The sequence below is a fragment of the Crassostrea angulata genome, chromosome 2 (genome assembly GCF_025612915.1).
Source record: "Crassostrea angulata isolate pt1a10 chromosome 2, ASM2561291v2, whole genome shotgun sequence".
Classification (NCBI taxonomy): Eukaryota; Metazoa; Mollusca; class Bivalvia; order Ostreida; family Ostreidae; genus Magallana; species Magallana angulata.
Window position 1 is genome coordinate 79139850 of NC_069112.1, and position 23024 is coordinate 79162873.

General features: G+C 35.9%; 2 protein-coding genes across 3 annotated transcripts; one reads left to right on the plus strand and one right to left on the minus strand.

Moving 5' to 3' along the window:
* LOC128174887 (uncharacterized) lies at positions 1–1590 on the minus strand. Its single transcript, XM_052840314.1, has 2 exons — positions 1390–1590; positions 1–1242 (listed from the first exon to the last, which is right to left on the minus strand). The coding sequence occupies exons 1-2, from the start codon at positions 1588–1590 to the stop codon at positions 1–3; spliced, it is 1443 nt and encodes a 480-aa protein (XP_052696274.1).
* A 7529-nt stretch (positions 1591–9119) lies between these two features.
* Positions 9120–12630, plus strand: LOC128170998 (zinc finger protein 862-like). 2 transcript variants are annotated; one of them, XM_052836760.1, is made up of 2 exons: positions 9120–10698; positions 10801–12630. In XM_052836760.1, the coding sequence occupies exon 2, from the start codon at positions 10948–10950 to the stop codon at positions 12409–12411; it is 1464 nt and encodes a 487-aa protein (XP_052692720.1). In that variant the 5' UTR covers positions 9120–10698; positions 10801–10947; the 3' UTR covers positions 12412–12630. The 2 variants fall into 2 exon arrangements, with proteins under 2 accessions (XP_052692720.1, XP_052692721.1); XM_052836761.1 differs by having other exon boundaries at positions 9120–10385; positions 10509–12630.
* Positions 12631–23024: the final 10394 nt, after the last annotated feature.

Here is a 23024-nt window from a genome sequence, read left to right on the forward strand (position 1 = left end):
TCAGGCGGGGGTAGTCTCCAGCATCAAAGTGTAATACTCAATGGCTGGGCCCTCCAGAAAGAAACAGAATTGATCATGTTGCTCGGTCTCATTCCACTGTTGGCGAACAAATTTATGAAGGAAGGCTTTCAAGTTGCACTTGCCATCATAGCAGAGATCCTTATATCTAGGTCTATTCCGGACGGTCGGGTGGCTGGAACTGGCTGGTAGTGCAGCATAGTCTTGAGGATTGTACCGCACCATAGGCAGCTGCACATCTCCAGATGAGCCATAGGTCGCAATGGGCGTCTGCGAAAACTCCGGGGCATGGCGAGATGCTGCGGATAATCGCGCGTGCTCATGGGGATGATGAGGCGCTGCAGATAACCGCACATGTTCATGGGGATGATGAGGCGCTGCGGATAACCGCGCATCTTCATGGGTATGATGAGACGCTGCGGATATCCGTGCATATTCAGGGGGACTGCAAGACGCAGCGGGATTCCGCGCGTGACTTGCATTAGAAGGTATTTCTCTAGTGGGGGGCTCATATGCATGAGGTACTGGGATGTATGAATGGTCACCCAGGAGATGGGGTTCCCCAGACAAGGGCTCATGATACTGTGGCTGGACTTGTGCTATTCTACTTCCCTCTCCCTCAGGACTGTAAGGCTGGGAGGAGGCCTCAAGCGTTGGGACCGCATAACCTGTAAAATACTGGTGCTGTCCCAACATTGTCCCCCCCTGCACAGTAACATACTGATCATCCCCGGGCTGAGGTTTTGGGTAATAACATCTGGGTGCGACCGGCTGGGTTACAGCAGTGCACATGCGCAGACCAAAGTATCCCTGTGAGGTATGGACCAAGGACTCCTGGACCCTAGTGGCAAGGTACTCCCCCCCAGGGGAAGGATGGCGCGGCACCCAATGAGGGGGCCTACTACCTGGCATGGAGTTACTATTCCTTGGGGCAGGGCTAGGCTGAGCAAGTGAAGCTTGGGGTTGAGAATCAACAATTTGAGATGCATGTGGAAAATCAACAAGCTGCCCTTGGTTTACACTAGCAGGGTCCTGGGGTTGGTTAGTTGAACTAGTAGGGCAATAGCTACAGGGCTGGGATGTGGGCTGGTATGTGGGCCTGACAGGCCCACCGGGCATGGAGTTGGAGGGGGACGGGGTGATGGGGGGATCAAGGTCTAGCAGGTGGGGTCTCAGGTCCCCTTGAACATTAGGCGGATGCAGCGGGGTGACTCCAATGGTATCCTAAGGCCCTTGGATGACAGGAACATCCCTAACAGTTAGGTCACACTTACATGTAATGGTCATATGGGAAAGACGTGACATGGGGACCCCTACATATTCGCTAGGTGGGACAAATTCCCTATAACAAACTGGTGAACTGCATCTTACCGAAGAGCCAGGGGACACCCCTGGCTGAATACTACTGGCTGGTCCAGGCACAACAGAGTGTGCCACCTTGACCTCTGGCTCCCTTACTGTACCCTGCCAAACCAACCTCCCACACTTGGGATAGTCTGCCTGCCCTCCTGGAAAGCGGGATGGGCCGGCAGCCTGACCTAACCTAACAATGCTAGGAGCACAGTAACCCATATTGCCCGGAGTTCTAACACCTACTGTATCTGGGCCAAGATGTCTGCTCCTCATCAGGTGTTAAAGTGTCGTCTAACCCCAATAGTGTAGCGGCTTAGGTCAATATTTCAGCAAGATATTTCACTTGTGGATACAAGCACCAAATTTTGCATGAAGGTTTCTTGAACATTACTTGATCAAAAAATATCGTTGGCCATTCAAGTTTTGGTCATTTTCAAGATGGCCGCCTCTTATTTCAAAATGGCGTCTTTTTTTCATAATGTTTTCATGATATTTTGAATATTTCTGGGTAATGTTTTTATTTTCTGTGAAATTATAAAGAAGAATTTGTTGTATGATATAATTTGATGTTCATTTCAGATATGAACACTCTGCGCATGAATTCGAGTTTGGTGCTTGTATCCACAAGTGAAATATTTCATCCACTATCCGCTACACTACAAGGCTTGCAAAGCCTCTTCAAATGAAATATTCATGATGAGCGAATGGTACAATACACAAAAACCTTCCAAGTCAAAATCAACACAGACTATGCGAGAAAATGCAAATTATATGCTAAATACAACAAACTATACCTATCAACAATGGAATGAAAACTTTAAATGGAAATCAAAGGCCGGAACGGCCACAAAGGCGTCGAGCTGACATTTTCTTTTATATAGATTGATAAAATGATATCAATATTTTAATTTTTGTACTAATAGTCATATATCAAATAATACATATTAGAATAAAAAAAAGTAAATAATTTATGTTTTGCGTTCTTTAAAAACAAAAATCACTATATTTCCATATATAATAGGTTGTGATGCGTTTATAATACAATAACTCATCATAGTTACAAAAATCAAAGAAATTTCAAATTTCAAATTTTTTTTTATTTTCTTTCTGCTTTAAACAGTCTTTGAACAATTTTCAAGGTGAATACATTGATTACAGTGTGTCTCTAATTATAATAATAAAACATACTTTTATTTATTTCAATTCCAGTTTGAAACAAGATTACCTATGGTATGGTTGTTTATAAACAAATCCACAACACGTGCTATTTTTTACTCGACCAAACCGACTGCATTATCGTGTTTATTTATTGCAACAAAATCACTAGATACGTTTATCGCTTACATTTATTTTGGAGGCCGAGCCCGATAACAAATAAATTTACATATCAAATTTTATTTCTATCGGGCACGGTCTCCAGTTAAAATGTAATCGATAAACTAAAATAATATTTAGTAATGTTTACACCTTTTGTATTCATCCGCCATTCTTGAATAGGCAAATTTATACTTATGCAAAAAGTTATCAATAACCAGGGAGGCAAGGTTGGAATTTTTGTACACAATGTAGTTGAATAAATGGAATAAAAATCTTGTAATACTATAAGGAACTTATTTTTTTGTGCGCATTTAAAAGGCGGTGCAGTGCATGAATTTTTGGACGATTGCCAATCCAGACGATCGCTAGAAGGCTGCCGAGCATTAGCTCGACGCCTTAAAAACTATGCACAAAATATGCAGAGGTGAAAATAAATTCACAAATTAATCCTACAATCCTAAGCATGTGGTGGCCCCCAAAATGGGGGCTACACCCGTATATCTACAGAAGAAAAAAAAACGCCTAATAAACAGCTTTGACACTTTGCGGGAAAAAAATTGTTCCTGTCTTATATATACAGTGAGTTAAGGGCCACGAGTTGGGCGCCACTATGGTGTTTATATACCTAACACTGCCTATGATATTAACCGTGGGTTACCCCGAACTCACCTGTACATCTCTATCCGTTGCTGTCAACTTCTAGAAAGGCGATTGGGTCCAAATCCCTTTTAGCTCGCGCAGGGGTTCCCGCCATGTGACGTCACGGGCTATTAGATAGCCCGTACGGGAAACGATTCCACAAACACCACACACACAAGAAATCCAAACTAATTAAATCTGTAAGCCAAAAAAAAAAAAAAAATGTGTGCAAAGATACAGAGCTCTATTACCATACATATTCTGGTATTCTATTATTAATATGAAAATTATCCCTTCCCCACCACAAAAGCTTGAAAAATACACACAAAATCACATATGTATCATTTAAATTTATTGTAAAAAAACCAAACACTTTTCACGTATGCTTATATGTACATGTATTCATTTTTAAAATACATGTAGTACAACTGTTTGTTGCATGAACATTTATGTAGGATCCATTCATATATGTAGGGGATACAATCAACAGTCAGAGGTTTCTAAATTTTTGGAGTAAAGAATTTTGTTACTTTTAATATAAGTATGAACATTTGAAGTTTCCATTTGATAAGTCAGGTTATTAATTATATGAAGAATAATCAATAAATGACTTTATTTTAGTAATACAGAACTGTAGTTTTCAAGTTGACAATATTTGATCTTTAATATTGAAAAATTTTCGGACAAGTGAAGTTAAAGTTTGGACTAGTAAATTCTTGGTCACTTGTCCAAATGGACAATGTAGAGCCCTGGCCTTTATCAAATGTTGTGGATTTTCCAAAATCTAAACATAGGTAATCACAGATTACAAAGCTCACCGAGACGAGGCATCACCCCTATGAGACCACCTTTATCATATTATATGAAAATCATACTTTATGATCTTGGATATTCATGGATTCTGTTTCGACACAAAATCAGATATCATCTGTTAAAAAATTGTATGATAATCATATGTTCATATCTTAATCAATATAATAATATAAAATTAAATATTGCATCCTATCATACTTACAATATATATCATATAATACAATAAAATACTGTAATAAACAAAGATGATATTGTAAATATGAAATGACATTGTATTGTGTTAAACCTTATTGTATTTGATCACATAATACAACATTATTATATATACGAGGGTCAATCAAAAAATACGAAGACAATGTGGCTGTCTATCATATGTTTTTCATGAAAGTCATACTTAACAGATTAATCTTTGCACCGACACTTATGTTATTGATATGCGAAGTTTTAGTCCATTTGATGAAACGGTATTTTTGTTACCCCTTTTTAAAAACATTATGTTTTGTCACCACGGCGCACGGTAACTTTCAAAACATGACGTCAAGATTAAACATGCACAGTTTATAGATATACCCCATCTTTTAAATTATATCATGCTTAGTCTCTTGTGCCTTTCTCCATTCAATTTAAAATGGCACTGAACCACTTAACATCTTATTTGCACACATTTGTTCGAGAATCATAAGTTAGTTCATTAAAGTTTTCATTTTCTTACCGTGTATTTCTTAGTTTACAGTAAGGATAACCCTGAACGTCGGTTGACGTTACTTATTTTTTGACCAAATATTTACAGATATTCTACTCTCTTTCGGACTGTTTTATATTCAAAATACAATGACCGCCACCCTCACAAAATTTATTACAGTTAAACACAAACTTGCATATAATTGTTGACTTTTTTTTTGCACCATTGAGCATTTTCACAGCTTCTATCAGCTTTTTCCTGAGTTAGATCCATTTTATTTGTACTTTTCGTTGCGCCGTGACGTCCGGCGACGTCGATGTTTTTAGTCAACTCTAAAGAGGACTATCTGTCTTTAGTTACTAATATCTGTTCGACAAAATAATATATCCCTTCATTATTTGGTACATAGAATACCATGACTATACTAAATTTGAAGTTTCAATATTATTTGGTTTTATGCCCAATTAATAGAGATATTACTTTCAACATTATATGGTTTATTGTAGACATAACACAAATTTTGACCGTGCGCCGTGACCTCATTTTTGCAGGATTAAATTCTAAATAATTCTTAGAAATAAAGAAATTAATTAACTTTTTTCCTTGCAAATTCTTTGAAACTATTGCTAAATTATGTCTACAAAATTTAGTAATGATACGACGTTAAGTAACATAACTATGACAAAAGTCTTCGTATTTTTTGATTGACCCTCGTAATACAATATTGTATTATATGATACAATATCATATTACATAATACATCATAACATTGAAACATATGATATTATATTGTATAATATAGTATGATATATTGTATTGTATGATATTGTATAATATTTGATACATAATATGATATTGTATCATATGATACAATATAATTTGATATAACATTGTATCATATCAAATGATTACAATATTATGTGATAAAGTAAAATATTATATAATACAATATTATACATACATATTGTATCATGTGATACAATAATATATCATATAAACCAATATCATATTATACAATATCGTATGATACGATTATATATAATATTACAATATCATATAATACAGTTCAGCTTGATATAATTGTAAATTACAGAAACCAATATCATATTATACAATATCATATGATACAATATAATATTGTATCATAATATACAATACTATACAAAACAATATCATGATACACTATCAAATCATAAAATATCCAAAAAATTGATACAATATCATATCATATCATATAACTTTTTACAATATAACATATGATATTATATTGTATCATATTAAACAAAAGTGTTTCATATCATACAATACTTTATCATAGGAATCGTGTTATATCATTTAACAACAACCTCATCTTTCTATCAAGCAGGTTTAAGTGAGGTAGGAGATTTCTTGATAATGGAGATCAGGCTCTGCATCTGAAGCAACCTCTGCGTTTCATTTATAATATAGTTAAATCAACTATGCAAGCTATCATCTATAAATCATGTGACCTGTTCAAAAAAATCTAAACCTCATCCAGCATCCGAAACCTATGGCTCAGATTCAGCATTCAAGCCTGTCAGCAGGGCTCTACATTAACTTTTTTTCTTACTTGTCCATTCGGACAAGTGACAAAGATATTTACTTGTCCGAACTTCAACTTCACTTGTCCAAAAAATTTTCAGTATTAAAGATCAAATATTGTCAACTTGAAAACTACAGTTCTGTATTACTAATATAAAGTCATTTATCTATTATTCTTGCCATAATTAATAACCTGACTTCTTAAATGGAAACTTAAAGTGTCTTTCCTAAATGTATTGGTTCCATATAACATTAAACATGATTTGTCAGCTGTAGCTTTGTCATGGCAAATTACAAGACATTTTAAATTTTAAAATACATGTAACTCTTAAATTGATTTCTCATCTGTTTTTTAAACTAAACATAAAAAGTCATCATAGTCTATCAATGATGAATGAAACCTAATATAAATTACATTTCTTTCCATAATCCTTTTAAGTTTATCTTTGCTACCTATTCTTCCTTTCTTTTTGATAACATGTGTGTTTGGTACTGTGTAAGAACTAAGATCCACACCTTTACAGATCAATATTGAAAGTTGTTTGTAATTAGTGAACTTCAATCCCGATCAAGAGTAACTCAATTGCATTACAATTTGAAGTCGCGGGAACTACAGATAAACTTATCACAAAACTTTCTTTACTTTTTAAAATGTTGGAGACTTCTTTACATAAAAATGCACTTGTCCAGTCGGACAAGTGGCAAGCAATATTCACTTGTCCGTATATTTTTTTAACTGGTACCGGACAAGCGGACAAGCGTTAATGTCGAGCCCTGGTCAGGTGCATCAGTATACAATTAATTAAGACGCATCTCCATGCAAGTTTGGTGAAGTTCAGACCAGTAATAGCTAAGATATCATCATCAGAGGGCACTAGCAATTAAAACTTAACCTGCTCAAGCATCCACAACATATGGCTCAGATTCAGCATCCATGCCTGTCAGGTGCATCTGTATCATAAGACACACCATCCATTCAAGTTTGGTGAAGTTAGGACCTGTAATAACTAAGATATATTTTTTAGCATCCTTGATAAATGAGATCAAGCTCTGCATCTGAAGCTTCCTCTGTGATTCATTCATATTACAGTTTAGTCAACTATGCAAGTTTGAAATAGTACTATCATCTATTAAACATGTGACCTGTTCCAAAAAACTTAACCATATCCAGCATCTGAAACCTATGGCTCAGACTCAGCATTCAAGCCTGTCAGGTGCATCAGTATCATAAGACGCACCATCCATGGAAGTCTGGTGAAGTTAGGACAAGCAATAACTAAGATATAATCATCAGAGTGCACCTGTTTCAAAAACTTTAACCAGCTCTAAAAACCTTAACCTCCTCCAGCATCCGAAACCTATGGCTCAGATTCAGCATTCAAGCCTGTCTGGTGCATCAGTATCATAAGATGCACCATCCATAGAAGTCTGGTGAACTTATGACCAGTAGTAACTAAGATATCATCATCAGAGGGCACCTGCAACAAAAACTTTAACCAGCTCTAAAAACCTTAACCTCCTCCAGCATCCGAAACCTATGGCTCAGATTCAGCATTCAAGCCTGTCTGGTGCATCAGTATCATAAGATGCACCATCCATAGAAGTCTGGTGAAGTTAGGACCAGTAGTAACTAAGATATCATCATCAGAGGGCACCTGCAACAAAAACTTTAACCAGCTCTAAAAACCTTAACCTCCTTCAGCATCTGTAACCTATAGCTCAGATTCAGCACCCAAGCCTGCCTGGTGCATCAGTATCATAAGACACACCATCCATGCAAGTTTGGTGAAGTACGGACCAGCAGTAACTTAGATATTGCTATCAAAGGGCACCTGCAACAAAAACTTTAACCTGCTCCAAAAACCTTAACCTCCTCCAGCATCCGAAACCTATAGCTCAGATTCAGCATTCAAGCCTGTCTGGTGCATCAGTATCATAAAACACACAATCCATGCAAGTTTGGTGAAGTACGGACCAGCAGTAACTTAGATATTGCTATCAAAGGGCACCTGCAACAAAAACTTTAACCTGCTCCAAAAACCTTAACCTCCTCCAGCATCCGAAACCTATAGCTCAGATTCAGCATTCAAGCCTGTCTGGTGCATCAGTATCATAAGACACACCATCCATGCAAGTTTGGTGAAGTACGGACCTGCAGTAACTTAGATATTGCTATCAAAGGGCACCTGCAACAAAAACTTTAACCTGGTCCAACAACCTTAACCTCCTCCAGCATCTGAAATTTAGGACTCAGATTCAGCATCCTAGTCTTTCAAGTCCATAAGTAGGTCCAGATGCATCATCCATGCAAGTTTGGTGAAGATAGGACAAGTAATAGCTTAGATACAGGACATGCAACAAAAACTTTAACCAGGTCCCAACGCCGACGCCGACGCCGAGGGTATAGCATAAGCTCCCCCTGACTTCGTCTCGGTGAGCTAAAAATAGCATAAAGCTCACTCGATGGTGTTAGCTTGGTTGCGATATGCTAGAACTGTTTATTTGATGTGAAAATATTGGAAACTTGGAAGCAAATGTACTTAATAAAGAAAAAAAATTTACAGTTAATTGCAAGTAATACATATAAGTATGCCTCTAAAAATGCTTGTGTGCACATGTATAGGGACTGACTGCAAAGATAAAGTACAGTAACTGGCGTATTTTTTTGGACGAATCGTCTATGCAAACACCTAGTTGAATTGCTCATTTTTAGCCCAAATTTACAAAAAAATTCCTACGATACGTCAATTCAGACAACACATAGAACTTATCGCTTTAACATGGCGTATCAAACTGCAAGTAACATTATTTAGTGTATGACGACAGAATGTCCCCGATATTGCTACCAATTATTATTAATGATTAACATTTAAACAATTACGCTTTATAATTATGCATTGTATTTTCAAATACCAGTAACATCTATAAAGTCGCTTGCATTGTATACAATTCCCGATATCGCGTGTTATGCAAGTTGTATGAGAGTAAACCAGGGCTCGAGCTGGGCTTCGCCATTTTCGCCAATGGCGAATTTTTTTCAAATGTGGCGAAAAGAAATTTGAATGTGGCGAAAATCCTTTTTTTTGTAATAAAATGGTATAAAAAATCAGTGTTCAGTTTTTCGTTTAAAATATGCACCTGTTGATTCAGTCAGAGTGTGTTTATTTAGTCATCGCACGCGACCGGAAATCTCGCGTCGCTTCAGTGCACACAGAGCTCTGGCCAGATAATAGCCTCAGGTAATATTTGGCTGCAAGACGTCGATAATTATGTAATCGGGCACGAGACGGTTGTATACACGGCTTGTGGTCAATTTTTAAAGCATTTAAGGTCTCACTCATTATACTGTTATCGTCTCAATATTAGTGTCAAATCGTAACCAGTGCACCGATCGCTAAATAATTGCTTATATAAATGCGTATAATATGTATACATCAATCGTATCCCGAACATTTGTATTTGGATAACGTTGAAACTATTTATTAAAATTTTCTATAATTGGGTTGTGTTTGCTTTTCTCTCATGAAATTTAAAAACACTGCAGTCGGTCGTTATTGACGTGGACATATCAACCCAAATAATTAATTTTCTTTGATGTCCAGTGCGCTACGGTATAAATATGATAATCTTGCTTGACCATGTACCCCATTTACTTTTGACATTTGGCTTGTCAATATGGGGAAACGTAAACTTGTAGCTTCTGACCCTTGTCAGTCTAAAATTCAGAAATTGTCAATGTTTGGCTTTTCTTCCAATTCGGGGTCTGAACATTCAACCCCTCCTGCTCAAGCATCTAATTCAGTCCAAATAGTCAAACCATCCACTCCAAAATGTAAATTTAACATCAGTTGGAAATTTAACAGGAACTGGTTGAGATACGATTCCAAATTGGGCTTGATGTTTTGTGACTTATGCATTTCGGCCAACGTTCAGAATGTTTTCACTGAGGGGTGTAGCATTATGAAGAAAGAGAACGTAGACAAACATGAGAAAGGAACAGGTGCTTATTATTTTTTTTACATACATTTTTACATAATTACCCAAAAATTATATCATCAATAAAAAATTTACATGCTTTATATAAAATAAAAAAATTATTTTTTTTTTTTATTCATTAATTCAGGTGACAATAGCCACTCAGCAGCCTTATGCAAGTCAAAATCTGCAGAAAACATGGAAGTTGTTAGGCAAAACGCTCTCTCCAAGAGTAAATCAGCCATCATATCTGCTCTACGCAACACTCATTTTGCTGCTTCTAATGATTTACCAAATTCCATGGTTCCCAGATTAAATATAATCTGTGCATATCACAGGTAATTATTTAAACCTTAATGATTTATCACAATTCAATTTACACTGATTTTGGATAACTATATTTTAAAACATAGTAACTCACAAAATTGTTAATTTTTTAGGGTAGTTCTCAGCTGAAAGATCTTCGTGTAGATTCTCACACTACCTACGAGAGCAACAGCAGTGTTCAGGAGTTTCAGCAGTCGTTGTCCGATGTTGTACTTGATAGGCTTTTAGATAGGGTTAGGGCTAGCTCAGTGTTCAGTGTTATGTTAGATGAGTCTACAGATGTATCAGTTCATCAGAATCTTATAGTTTATGTCAGGTTTTTAGAGCAGATAGGTGGTAGGGAAGTTCCATGTGTAGAGTTTTTAGGCATTAGGCAGTTGTCAGTAGCAAATGCAGAGGCAATTACTTCAGAGTTGTTAGGAATGCTTAGGGATATGGGATTAGACTTGAGTAGGTTAGGTGGAGTGTCGACAGATGGGGCCTCTGTGATGGTAGGATGTAAGAGTGGTGTTGTTACTAGGCTTAAGGAGTTGTGTCCAGGCATTTTAGCAACTCATTGTATAGCTCATAGGTTAGCTCTTTCTTGTGGGGAGGCTGCAGATAAGGTCACATACTTAGTTAAGTTCCAAGCAGTCTTGAATGATTTGTACAAGTATTTTGAGAGATCTCCTAAGAACATGGCTAGGTTAGAGAAGGTTCAGGGAATTCTAGAGGATAGTAGGAGCACTAGGCTCAAGCAGGTCTCTAACACTAGGTGGTTAAGTTTTGAGGGTAGTGTTCAGGCAGTTGTAGACAATTTTCAGAGTGTAGTTGCTGTCATTTTAGAGGACAATTCTGCTAAGTCACTAGCTCTCCACAAGCCCATCTCTTGTTACAAGTTTTTGTATGTAGCACACTTTTTAGCTGATGCTTTGAAACCACTAGCCATGTTGTCAAGGTCTTACCAAAGGTCAGAGTTAGATTTCACTGAGGTCAATTGCCTTCTGCACTCAACAGTTCAGGTCTTAGACAAGTTGATTAGCTACCCTGGGTGTAATTTGTCTGCCTTTTTGCAGCATGCTCCTACTGAGCCAACCCTAGATAAGTCAGGTCTATTCACATTTGAGTTTCAAGGTCATACTGTTAGGGACAGCTTAAGTCAAAGGTCAGAGGCAGTTAGGGCATGTAGCTCTTTTATAGAGACAGTTAAGGCTAGTTTGCAGTCTAGGTTTACAGATAGTGGAGATGCTAAGATCTTGTCAGCTCTGAGTAGGTTCTTTGATCCTCAGTGTTTCTCTGATAGGACTCCTCCTTCTGAGGATATTGATGTTATAGCTAAGCATCTTTCAGTTTGTAAGGTAGGAGAGGTAAGGGAGTGTAGGGTTGAGTTAGGAAATTTTGTGGAATTCTGTAGAGCTAGGTTGCAGGCAAATCCCAAGGCTTTTTTGACTAGTACTGATGTCTGTCAGGTCGCATTTAGGGCTAGGGAGTTGTTTCCCATCGTGGCAGCTGCTGCTGGGCGCCTGATCACTGCTCCTGTCAGCACAGCAGATTGTGAGAGAGGCTTCAGCAGGCAGAACTTGATCAAGACTGATGTAAGAAGTTGCCTTAAGCCAACAACATTGGAGAACCTGATGAGACTGTCCATCAACAGTGGTAAGGAAGAAATGGATTATGAAGAGGCATTCAGAAAATGGTCATCCCTGAAAGCCAGAAGGATTTTCCATGTGAACTTTAACCAGTGATGATATCTGTGATCAAGTGAAATGTGATGTGAAATGTGTTTGTGCAGTGTTAATGTAGAGCTGTGTTAATATTTCTAAACATTAGTATAGTCACTGTAGTGCTTTGTTCTACTGACAGTTTATTTATTATTTATGTAACACATGGGTTATGATATGATATATGTTTACATGTTTTGATCTGTTATCTGAATAAAATATATCAAACAATTTATCTTTTTATCATTTAGAAATAAGTGTTGGTTTATAGTTGATGTTTTACTGGAATAAACTTATTAAGGGATAAATATAACATTATATCATATTATTCAGTAAATAAGTGTTACATTTAAAGTATTAGTTAATGAATATTTTGCGCCGCGTAACGACGCGCAAAAAGTGGCGAAAGGGAAATTTGGTCCAGTGGGAGCCCTGGAGTAAACTAACCTTACTTTGTCAGAAATATTTTATTCCCATGTATTAAAATAAATATCCACTCTGACCATCGCCAGTGTATTCGCCATTACGTAACCAGCCACCTGTTGACTCGGCGTGTGGTCAATGTTTGTTTAACAATTTCCAGTGTCAGAAGCATGCTCCTGTCTCGTTTTGGACTTCAAAGGGGGATCTCAAGTGCAGAAAGCTTAGCAATTACTATGATTTAATGAAATTGTTTACTTTGTATCCAGTAATGCAGTTACGTTACACGCTATTTTTTTACATAGACACTGTTAGAAATAGACCAATCACTTGTCCGATTTGATAATGACGATATAAGACATATATACGTTTCCTAAAATTTTAATTTTACAACTTTCAAAGAATTGGACAATAATTAATCAATGAACATTATTTAGCACAACTGGTGTCAGCCTATTGTAAAAACAAAAGTATTGATAATTGATGATTATGTATTTAAAGAATTAATTTGACTTAAAAACCATTTCTTATTTATACTTTCCACTAACAACTCTTTACCAATAAAATAACTAAAATTAAAAACATTCCCTGTACTGCAATAATTTTTTCCATTCATTTTTGGTTTTAATTTTACTTTACAGTATTATCTTCCCACTTAGTCTAGTGATATATGGAACCATGTGACGATGTATTTATAAAAAACAGAACAGTAAAATTTTCAATTGATTAAAGACATGAACCATTTTTTAAATTACCGTTATTATTATGTATACTACTGTTAACAAATGAGAGAAAACAATACTTAATAAAGATGAACAATGAATTCAATAAGGTAATTTCCAATCACACAGCCAACTCAAGATGATTAAAACCAAGATTTTGAATGCTATTTTTGACAATTTTCTGACCTCAAGCCTTAGACAAGTCGATTTAGATGATAAGTCTGGTGCTCTGCTTCAGAGAAAATAAATACCGACTAATCATCAGAAAATACGGTAAATTCAATTAAATTTAAACTAGAGGTACTGTGAGCAATCAATTAAGCTCACAATTGAACCCCCCCCCCCCCCCCCCCAAGAAAAAAATCATAACTCATGTATTTTTGCTATTATAGAAAATATTGGATGAATCTATTTCACTGTCCATTTTCTATAAATAACAACTGCTCTATTTTTAAAACTGTTAATGCTATTATATAAGTACACAAACCAATTTCTATCCTTTAAACGAAATACCACGTCAAGCAGTCATTTAATATAAACATTTTGAATTATTAGTACTGAGCCTAATTTTTTTCCGAAATTTTTTTTCCCGCACATTTTTTTTTCAATCAAAAAAAATACAACGGGGCAGGTCATTTTCAGAGAGACGGGGATGATAATCTAAACAAGAGGCCCATGGGCCACATCGCTCACCTGAGGAACAATAGGTATGATAAAGTCAGCTTAATGGAGTCATAATACAAACAATCTGGACAATGTACAATAATACATGTAGATCCTGTATAAATAAAATCCATTTTTCCCCCTTGGAACTCGGATAGCCCTGATTGCTGCCATAATTTACAAGAGCAGACTTTAATCACCACTCCTGCACATATACAGGGACTCAACGTTACGCAGGCAGGGATGACCGCACACCTACGCAACTCAACAGGTACCAACGTTAACGCAAGCAGGGATAACGCAAGCAGGGATGACCACACACTTGCGCCAACAGCTCAACCTAACCCAAGCAGGGAGTACCGCACTCTTGCGCTAGAAAGGCCAGAACACCAGCAGGGATGACCATACACTAGTGCTCCGCCGCAACCACCACCAATACAAGCATGAATGACCACACACTCTGTATCTTAGACTTAACAAGAACACGAAGATTAGATAGGGCAGGGACTAACCCAAAACTACTTATGCAGAACAACTTATATACATTGAATATTTATTATTGTATAAAAATAATCATCACAATAATTGGTTAACAGTGGATGCATTAATTAAAATAATCAAGAATCAATAAATCAAGGGCAATAACTCAATACAGTAATACAAAAAGATTCTAATGAAAAAATAGCTGCCTTAGCTTCAATTTTATAGTCATATCTCATGTTGAGCATTGCAGTTCTCAAAAAGATCCTTTACAATTGTTTATATATGGGATATTTAGCTACATCAAACTCTGAACCTTCTTGTGAGGCCGAAGAATTGTCCTGGAGCCAAAGTCTTAACAATTATAAAGAATCACCTTGCTGATTAGTTTCTGAGAAGAAGATTTTTAAAGATTTACTCTATATATTCCTAAGTAAAACTTTAACACCCCCCCCCCCCCCAATGTGGCCTCACCCTACTCCTAGGGGTCATGATTTTCACAACTTTGAATCTACACTACCTGAGGATGCTTCCACCAAGTTTCAGCTTTCCTGGCTGATTAGTTTCTGAGAAGAAGATTTTTAAAGATTTACTCTAGATATTCCTATGTAAAAATTCGAACCCCCATTGTGGCCCCACCCTACCCCCGGGGGTCATGATTTTCACAACTTTGAATCTTCACTACCTGAGGATGCTTCCACACAAGTTTCAGCTTTCCTGGCTGATTAGTTTCTGAGAAGAAGATTTTTACAGATTTACTCTAGATATTCCTATGTAAAACTTCGAACCCCCATTGTGGCCCCACCCTACCCTCGGGGGTCATGATTTTCATAACTTTGAATCTACACTACCTGAGGATGCTTCCACACAAGTTTCAGCTTTCCTGGCTGTTTAGTTTCTGAGAAGAAGATTTTTAAAGATTTATTCTATATATTCCTATGTAAAACTTCGAACCCCCATTGTGGCCCCACCCTACCCCCGGGTGTCATGAATTTCACAACTTTGAATCTACACTACCTGAGGATGCTTCCACACAAGTTTCAGCTTTCCTGGCTTTCTGGTTCTTGAGAAGAAGATGTTTAAAGATTTACTCTAGATATTCCTATGTAAAACTTCAATCCCCCCATTGTGGCCCCACCCAACCCCTGGGGGTCATGAATTTCACAACTTTGAATCTACACTACCTGAGGATGCTTCCACACAAGTTTCAGCTTTCCTGGCTTTCTGGTTCTTGAGAAGAAGATTTTTGAAAATTCCTCGAAATTTTTCATTAGTTTCTAATTATCTCCCCTTGAAAATGGGTGTGACCCTTAATTTTCACAACTTTGAATCCCCTTTGCCTAAGGATGATTTGTGCCAAGTTTGGTTGTAATTGGCCCAGTAGTTCTTGAGAAGATGTTGAAAATGTGAAAAGTTTACGGACAGACAGACGGACAGACAGACGACAGACAAAATGTGATCAGAATAGCTCACTTGAGCTTTCAGCTCAGGTGAGCTAAAAATGATTTTATATGGCCTGAGACAAGCTAGCTTTGTGTCAAATTTTAGTTTCTAATTAATTCAATTAATACAAGACATGACACAGACAGGAATTAAGGATTTTTTAAACAATGACCTTGAACTTTCTCAATTGACGCACCCTGGGAAAAGGAATCCTGGTACCTATATTCAATTTGACGTCATTTTAAAGAGGTCAAGGGCTTGTTAAACGTTGTTTTAGGAGAGACTGTAGGCATTTTAAATACCATATTTTTCGGGGCATAGGCCTTAATTTTTTTTCTCCGATGAGCGAGCCCCGGCCTATCCCCCGGGATCAGCTAATCTTAGACTCAAAGTTGAAAAAATTTAACATTAAAATATAAAATCCACTGTTGTTATCCGTTGTACTTTTGTAGCAGTTTATTATGTGGGTTGGGGTTTTTTTTCATCCGTTTGAACTATTGTTCGATAGTTGTCCTGTTGATAATTTTTGTAATGACATCATGAGTAATAAAATGTACAGTACTGTACGAGGTATTTCCTTACAATCCCAATCAAAAGATTTTTTTTCCCACATTCGTGTATGAACCCTGGAAACTATTATTGCGTAGTAAAAAAGAAAACAAAACCGGGTAGAATGTAATATGATAGAATTTTTGTGAATTCTTCATGTCTGCGTTCTTGGGAATCACTTGTCTTGGGTGTAGAATAAATCAAATGCTTTGTGTTTTTACAATTAATTTTCTGTTGGATGAAATAATGGTATTCTGGTGTCGTGTGTATATACAAAGGTGTGAAACCGTGACTAAAACACAGCCTGGGGGCACGTAGCCTAGTGTACACCGTTACACTTCATTGCATTAACTGTGTTTTTAACATTACAACTTCTCTGCATAACGGCAAGTCACTATTTAATCAATTAATGGAAAGAACACAAATTAAATATTTTATGTTTGGTATTTCGTTTTCTCATTCATAGCGATTACAGGGGATAACTTTATTTGAATATGACACCGGTGAGCTAATGGACGCCATACCCGTATTTACAAGAAGCTTTCAAAGTATAACTTGATTAAATGAGATTTAGCAATAATAAAAGGTTTGGTAAAATATTATACTTAGTTCTACCAGACAGAACCACGGAGGTTGGTGTTGCAATTAAATTTACACTATGTAAAATTACGATACATAACGATACACCTACGAATACGGAAGAGCCCAAACAGCCACAAAACACAGATTAATTTTTAAAAATTGCTTAAAATATATCTGTTGAGCAAATTTAATAACTTTAATTACTCTTTTGACTTTCTACATCGATGTTCTGAAAATATATACTTAATACGATGACTTCCTTAATCAGCTGTCATACTTTCACTATAGTAATCATCGATTGAAAATCGGCTTATCCCCCAATTCGGCTAGTCTAAGGATTTTTCTTGAATTTTGTCTAAAAATTAGCAATTCGGCCTATGCCCCACATCGACATATGCCCCGAAAAATATGGTACATTTCATTAGTCAAAAATGGACAAAACTCTGAGATTTGTTAATCTTATCCTTCATATTTCATAGAAAATGGTTGTTTAAAACATGATTTTTCATTGTGTCTACCAAAAATTTAAGCCCCGGTACACCCTATGAAACAAAGATATTCTTGTGAAGCATCATCAAAAGAATTTATGTCTTGAATTTCATTAACCTGTAGGCACCTTTCATTTACTAGATCTTGACCTTAAGTTGCGAAAATGATTTGACGCTCAAATGGCTCTAAATCACATGATCAGGGTTTGAAATTAACAGTCGCTAACTTGCCATTTGCTACTAATTTTTAGTGTTGGCGATTTATCCCTTAGGCCGCTACGAGCGACAATTGTCACGCTGAAATTTCAGGTCGGCCACCGCTATGCGCGACTATTGACGTTTTTCCAAGAGCAAGTTATCTGAGGTTTCCCCAAGCCTCGCTTTGAACAAAAACAGGATGGCTATTCTTGGGAATGAAATATGATTGGTCAATTGATGTTTTCGTAAGGTTTCTAAAGTTTCCATAGTTTAAAATAAAGTCTATAGAGCGGTAAACTTCGGAGAAATGCTTTGAATTGTAGCATACATAGAATGAAGTTTTTTCACAGTGATAGCAAAGAAAAAATAATTTTGATGGATTTAATCCTGCAGTACATAATTTAGAAGATGTTAATTTATTGATTTATGTGTCTTCGATGGACTTTGTGCCAAGAAATGAGCGAGAATTTGATCTGGATCTCGAGGTAAGCTTGTCGCGTGTTGATCCACTGCCATTCAATATCCCATTCACCAGAGAGGAAAAATTATTTAAACACTAAAATGGAGGATTATGAACCTTCATCGTTTCTAAATCATTTTTTAATGATGTTTATGAAAATTCTTGTTTAATTGATCAATATCTATACTGAGAGACGTGTGCAGTCCGAGAATGTGAACCAGAACAACATTAAACAAGAGGCCCATGGGCCACATATCGCTCATCTGAAAAATAGTTCTTGTATCATTTTATTTCGAAAGAGTGAACTCTGAAAGAAAAAAAATTGTAAAAGTCTCATATATTTCAAAATTTTGCCATATATTAAACAATACATAACAAGAGGCCCAATGGGCCACATCGCTCACCTAAGCAACACTGGCTTTATATGGGTTTCAAAGGATATTGTGCCATGTGGCCCCTCGGTAGATTAACCAAAAATGAATATCCAAATTTTTACTTATTTTTGCATCTTTGACATATTTACCTTCATGGAATACAATTTTACCGAAAATAAGATCATTCGCAATATAAATAACTAAATTTTCAGTTGGTGTTCACGGTTAACTTCCAATTCCCTTTATTTTAGCCCCCCCCCCCCCCCATCACTTTATAAAACGATTAAAATACATGAGAGCATAAAGGTACATTTTCTTCCTCCACTACTTGCTACTTATTGTATTTTCAAAAATTCTATATGTGAAAGAAGAAAAGTGTACCTCAATGCACCACAATGAATGCACTCAATTCCTCAAATTAAAAACATTGAAAAATTTAATTGGCCTTCTCCATTATAGACAATTGTCATTTCCCAGGCATGAATTCATTTCGTATGACCTTTCATATCCTTACTCACTTGATTGAAGAAAATAAACTTAAATGAAAATGTTGTCACATATGTTAAAGAGCTATAATTCAAATTAAGGCGAGAGAAATTTAATTTTTAGTTTTACGGATTTTGTTGTAAAAAATTTGGGTCGGAGGAGGGAAAATAAAAAATAAAAAAACAGTGGGCAAACTTTTATTAATCAAAATTACATATTATTTGCTTGAACTTATACCGGTAATATTAAGTTTAATTTGTCCAATATCCACTGTGTACTTTGTGTTTGTTTCAAGATCATTGGTATTAACCTTACTAAACTTGTTCAGGATAACAATTTCTTTGCTTTTCATAAAAACTTTTAAGCCAAACCATGCATGGCTGACCTCCATCTTAAATACTCCATGTTATAGAGACGCTTACACTTGATTTTAAAAGCTCCCTTTGTCAAACGTTTTGCAGATTACAAATAAAATAAAGTAATTTTAAAACCAAGATCGGTCAAACTTGAAAATTCCGGAAAAATTTCCGAAGATACGAATTTTTTTTCATTATTTTTTTTTTTACAAAATCGGAAAAATTGGGTCGGCGGATCCGTAAAACTAAAAATTAAATTTCTCTCGCCTAATGTATTGGCAGGCATGTCGCTCTATTGTACCAAGGCCCTTTCAATATATTATTTTCATCTTTATTAAAAAACAACAAATGTGTACAAACAAAGATGATTTTCCATTGCAATAATTTTTTAAGAACATTAATAATGCTTTTATCCTCATAATAATAATGTGTCAGGCCTATGGAAACTGTTTAAAAGGCATTGTTTTCATTCACTTGTGTTTGAAAAACTATCAACAATTTGTGTAGATTTTATGCAATTCATCGTTGAAGAAGGGGCACCAGAAAGTAATTACAGCATATCATCCTTTTAGCAAGACATTTCTATTGCTCAACCAAAATTACAGTGTCAATCATAAGCAAGATACGTAGCTTGGTTTGAGTCATGTTTCTGTTCACATGAGTTTATTACATTCAACTTAAGAATTTTAAACTTGGTATTTCCTATTCAGCATAGCTGCATTTAAAATATAAACAAACTAAAGAATGACCTCAGCTTTGTGTACAAACATATAGTAGCATTGTGCGCAAAGCTCTGTATCTTGCTTATAACTCGAAGCTTGACTCTCAGGTTAGTAAAATTATAGGAATTTAAACAAAGAAAAAACTCAATTTATTTTTTATCATATATATACTTTAGTAATATATTTCTAGCAGCGAGAATAATCTCCGTTTAGATTGAAATTGCTGAATATCTTAATAGAACATGTTGCATTAATCAACTATTGCGTAGAGATAATACCGAATTACACGCACCACCATAATTTGACCCTGCATGGTGGCCCCACCCTATCCCCTGAAATCATGGTTTGAAAAAAACTAGAATGAATCAACACTACCTGAGGATGCTTCCACACAAGTTACAGCTTTTCGGGCCAATTGGTTTTTGAGTAGAAAATATTTTAAAGATTTTTCGCTATGTATTCCTATGTAAAATTCGACCCACCCATTGTGGCCGCACTCTACCCCTAGCTGGGATCATGGTTTGAACAAATTTGAATCTACACTACCTGAGGATGCTTCCATACAAGTTACAGTTTTCTGGCCTACTGGTTTTTGTTGAGAAGATTTTTCTCTATGTATTCCTATGTCAAAATTTCGACCCCCATTTGTGGCCCCACCTTACCCCCCGGGGATCGTGATTTGAAAAAAGTTGAATCTGCACTACCTGAAGAAGCTTCCACAGTTCAAAATTTCTAGCTAACTGGTTTTTGAAAAGAAGATTTTAATGATTTTTCTTTATACATTTGTATCTAAAAATTTGATCCCCCATTGGGACCCCACCGTTCCCCCAGGGATCATGGTTTGGACAAGCTTGAATCTACACTACTTGAGGATGCTTCCACACGTCAAGTTACAGCTTTTTTTTTTTGGCTGATTGATTTTTGAGAAGAATATTTTTAAAGATATTTTTCTGTATATTTCACCTCAGGTGAGCTAACAATTATTCATGTCTCTGCTACATGTACACGCACTTAGTATTTTCATCAGCAAAATTAATCTCCGTTTAGACTGAATAGACGAGAAAATACTTTTAACTAGCCTAAAACACATTGCAGTAATCAACTATTACGCAAAACACATACCGTATTATCATTAGAACTTGTATTTTAGTTGTTAAAGTACCATACCTGTTAATGTATCTTATTTACTGCAAGTAACAGTCAGCTGTCTCAATTTCCGATGTCTATATTTGATTGGTACGTAAAAATTACAAAATACAGGCGATAGTTCCCCTAAGTTACAAACCGTAATTCATGAAAACGAAACGAAAATCAAAACAAGCTAAACCCACCGTCAAAGGTGAAAATGTCAATGCATTGGAATATCTAATCTCAATTTACTCCACAAAATCAGCATTAATGTATCTTGCACGTTTCAAATATTCCTTTCGCAAGCAAACTGTTCCACAACAACCAAATTCATCTTTGTCAGATTGACCCATTTCTCATACGTTCAAAATGACCGCTTCTTTGTTTCAAAGAGGGTTTTGAGATATGGAATACCAAACCCGAAGTTAAACTGATTGACCCTCATTCTCTCTGTCTTATTATCATTTCCATAAATTTCCATAAATTACTCAAATTTGAAACAGAATTAGCCCTTAATTTTTGCAATTTATATTTTCCTTCCCATAAGGATAATTTATGCTAAACTAGGTTGAATTGACTCAGTAGTTCTTGAGAAGAAGATTTTTAAAAATGCACCCCCCTTTTTCTACAGTTTCAAGGTTTTCAGCTTTGAATAAAGATAGGTCTTTCATTTCTGCAATTTATATTTGCCTTACCATAAGGATGCTTTGTGCCAAATTTGGTTGAAATTGGATAAGCCGTTTTAGAGAAGAAGTTTAAAACGTGAAAAGTTTACAGACGGACAGACAGACAGACAGACAGACGAACGGACGATGGACAAACTGTGATCAGAAAAGATCACTTGAGCTTTCAGCTCAGGTGAGCTAAAAAGGAGAAAAAATCATATCTTTGCCAAATGGCATGTTTGTATTCATAATTATTTTACACATCAAATGCACTTAATTTTAAGCTCTAAAATACCCATTTGCAGTAAAAAAAAAAAATTCCATTTCACTGAAAAATATTCATTGAATAATTCAAAGATGATAATTCACTATTGTCTATGTTTTGTCTTTCAATCATTTAAAGATTCTTTATGGATTCATCAAATAAAATATTGCAGGTGTGGTGAGGACATTCATAGACATGTTAGATTTTGCATTCTCATCTGTCTTATAGACAGAACTCAAAAAACATGGAAAGCCTATATATAGTTGATATAGTTATCAATGATTCCTACTTTTCTTTCCATAACCTTTATTATCTTTTGTTCCTCTATCTTTCCTAACTGTGTGTTTGTGAATTAAAACTTCCTAAGAACTTAGATCCACACCTTTTGAAGTTTTTTGAATTTATGATCTTTGATCCCGATCACTCAATGGATCCCGATATGTTAGTAATTGATGTCAGGATCGAAATTCCGAAAACCTAGTCGATAAACATTTCCAGAATGATAATTTAACTATGATATAAACTTATCACGGAAATTTCTTTTTTTTATTTTTGAATACTTCTTTTATTAAAAGGAATAAGAGTTTAAAATCATTTTCCCATTATATAAGTCTATGTTAAACTTTGGACATCTTT

Bases quoted from the DNA above. Each gene is read 5' to 3' on its own strand.
- LOC128170998 (XM_052836760.1), top strand. From the start codon at position 10,948: ATGTTAGATGAGTCTACAGATGTATCAGTTCATCAGAATCTTATAGTT.
- LOC128174887 (XM_052840314.1), bottom strand. From the start codon at position 1,590: ATGGGTTACTGTGCTCCTAGCATTGTTAGGTTAGGTCAGGCTGCCGGC. The intron at 1,243-1,389 runs GTAAGATGCAGT...CAAGGGCCTTAG, and splicing joins GGGTGTCCCCTGGCTCTTCG to GATACCATTGGAGTCACCCC.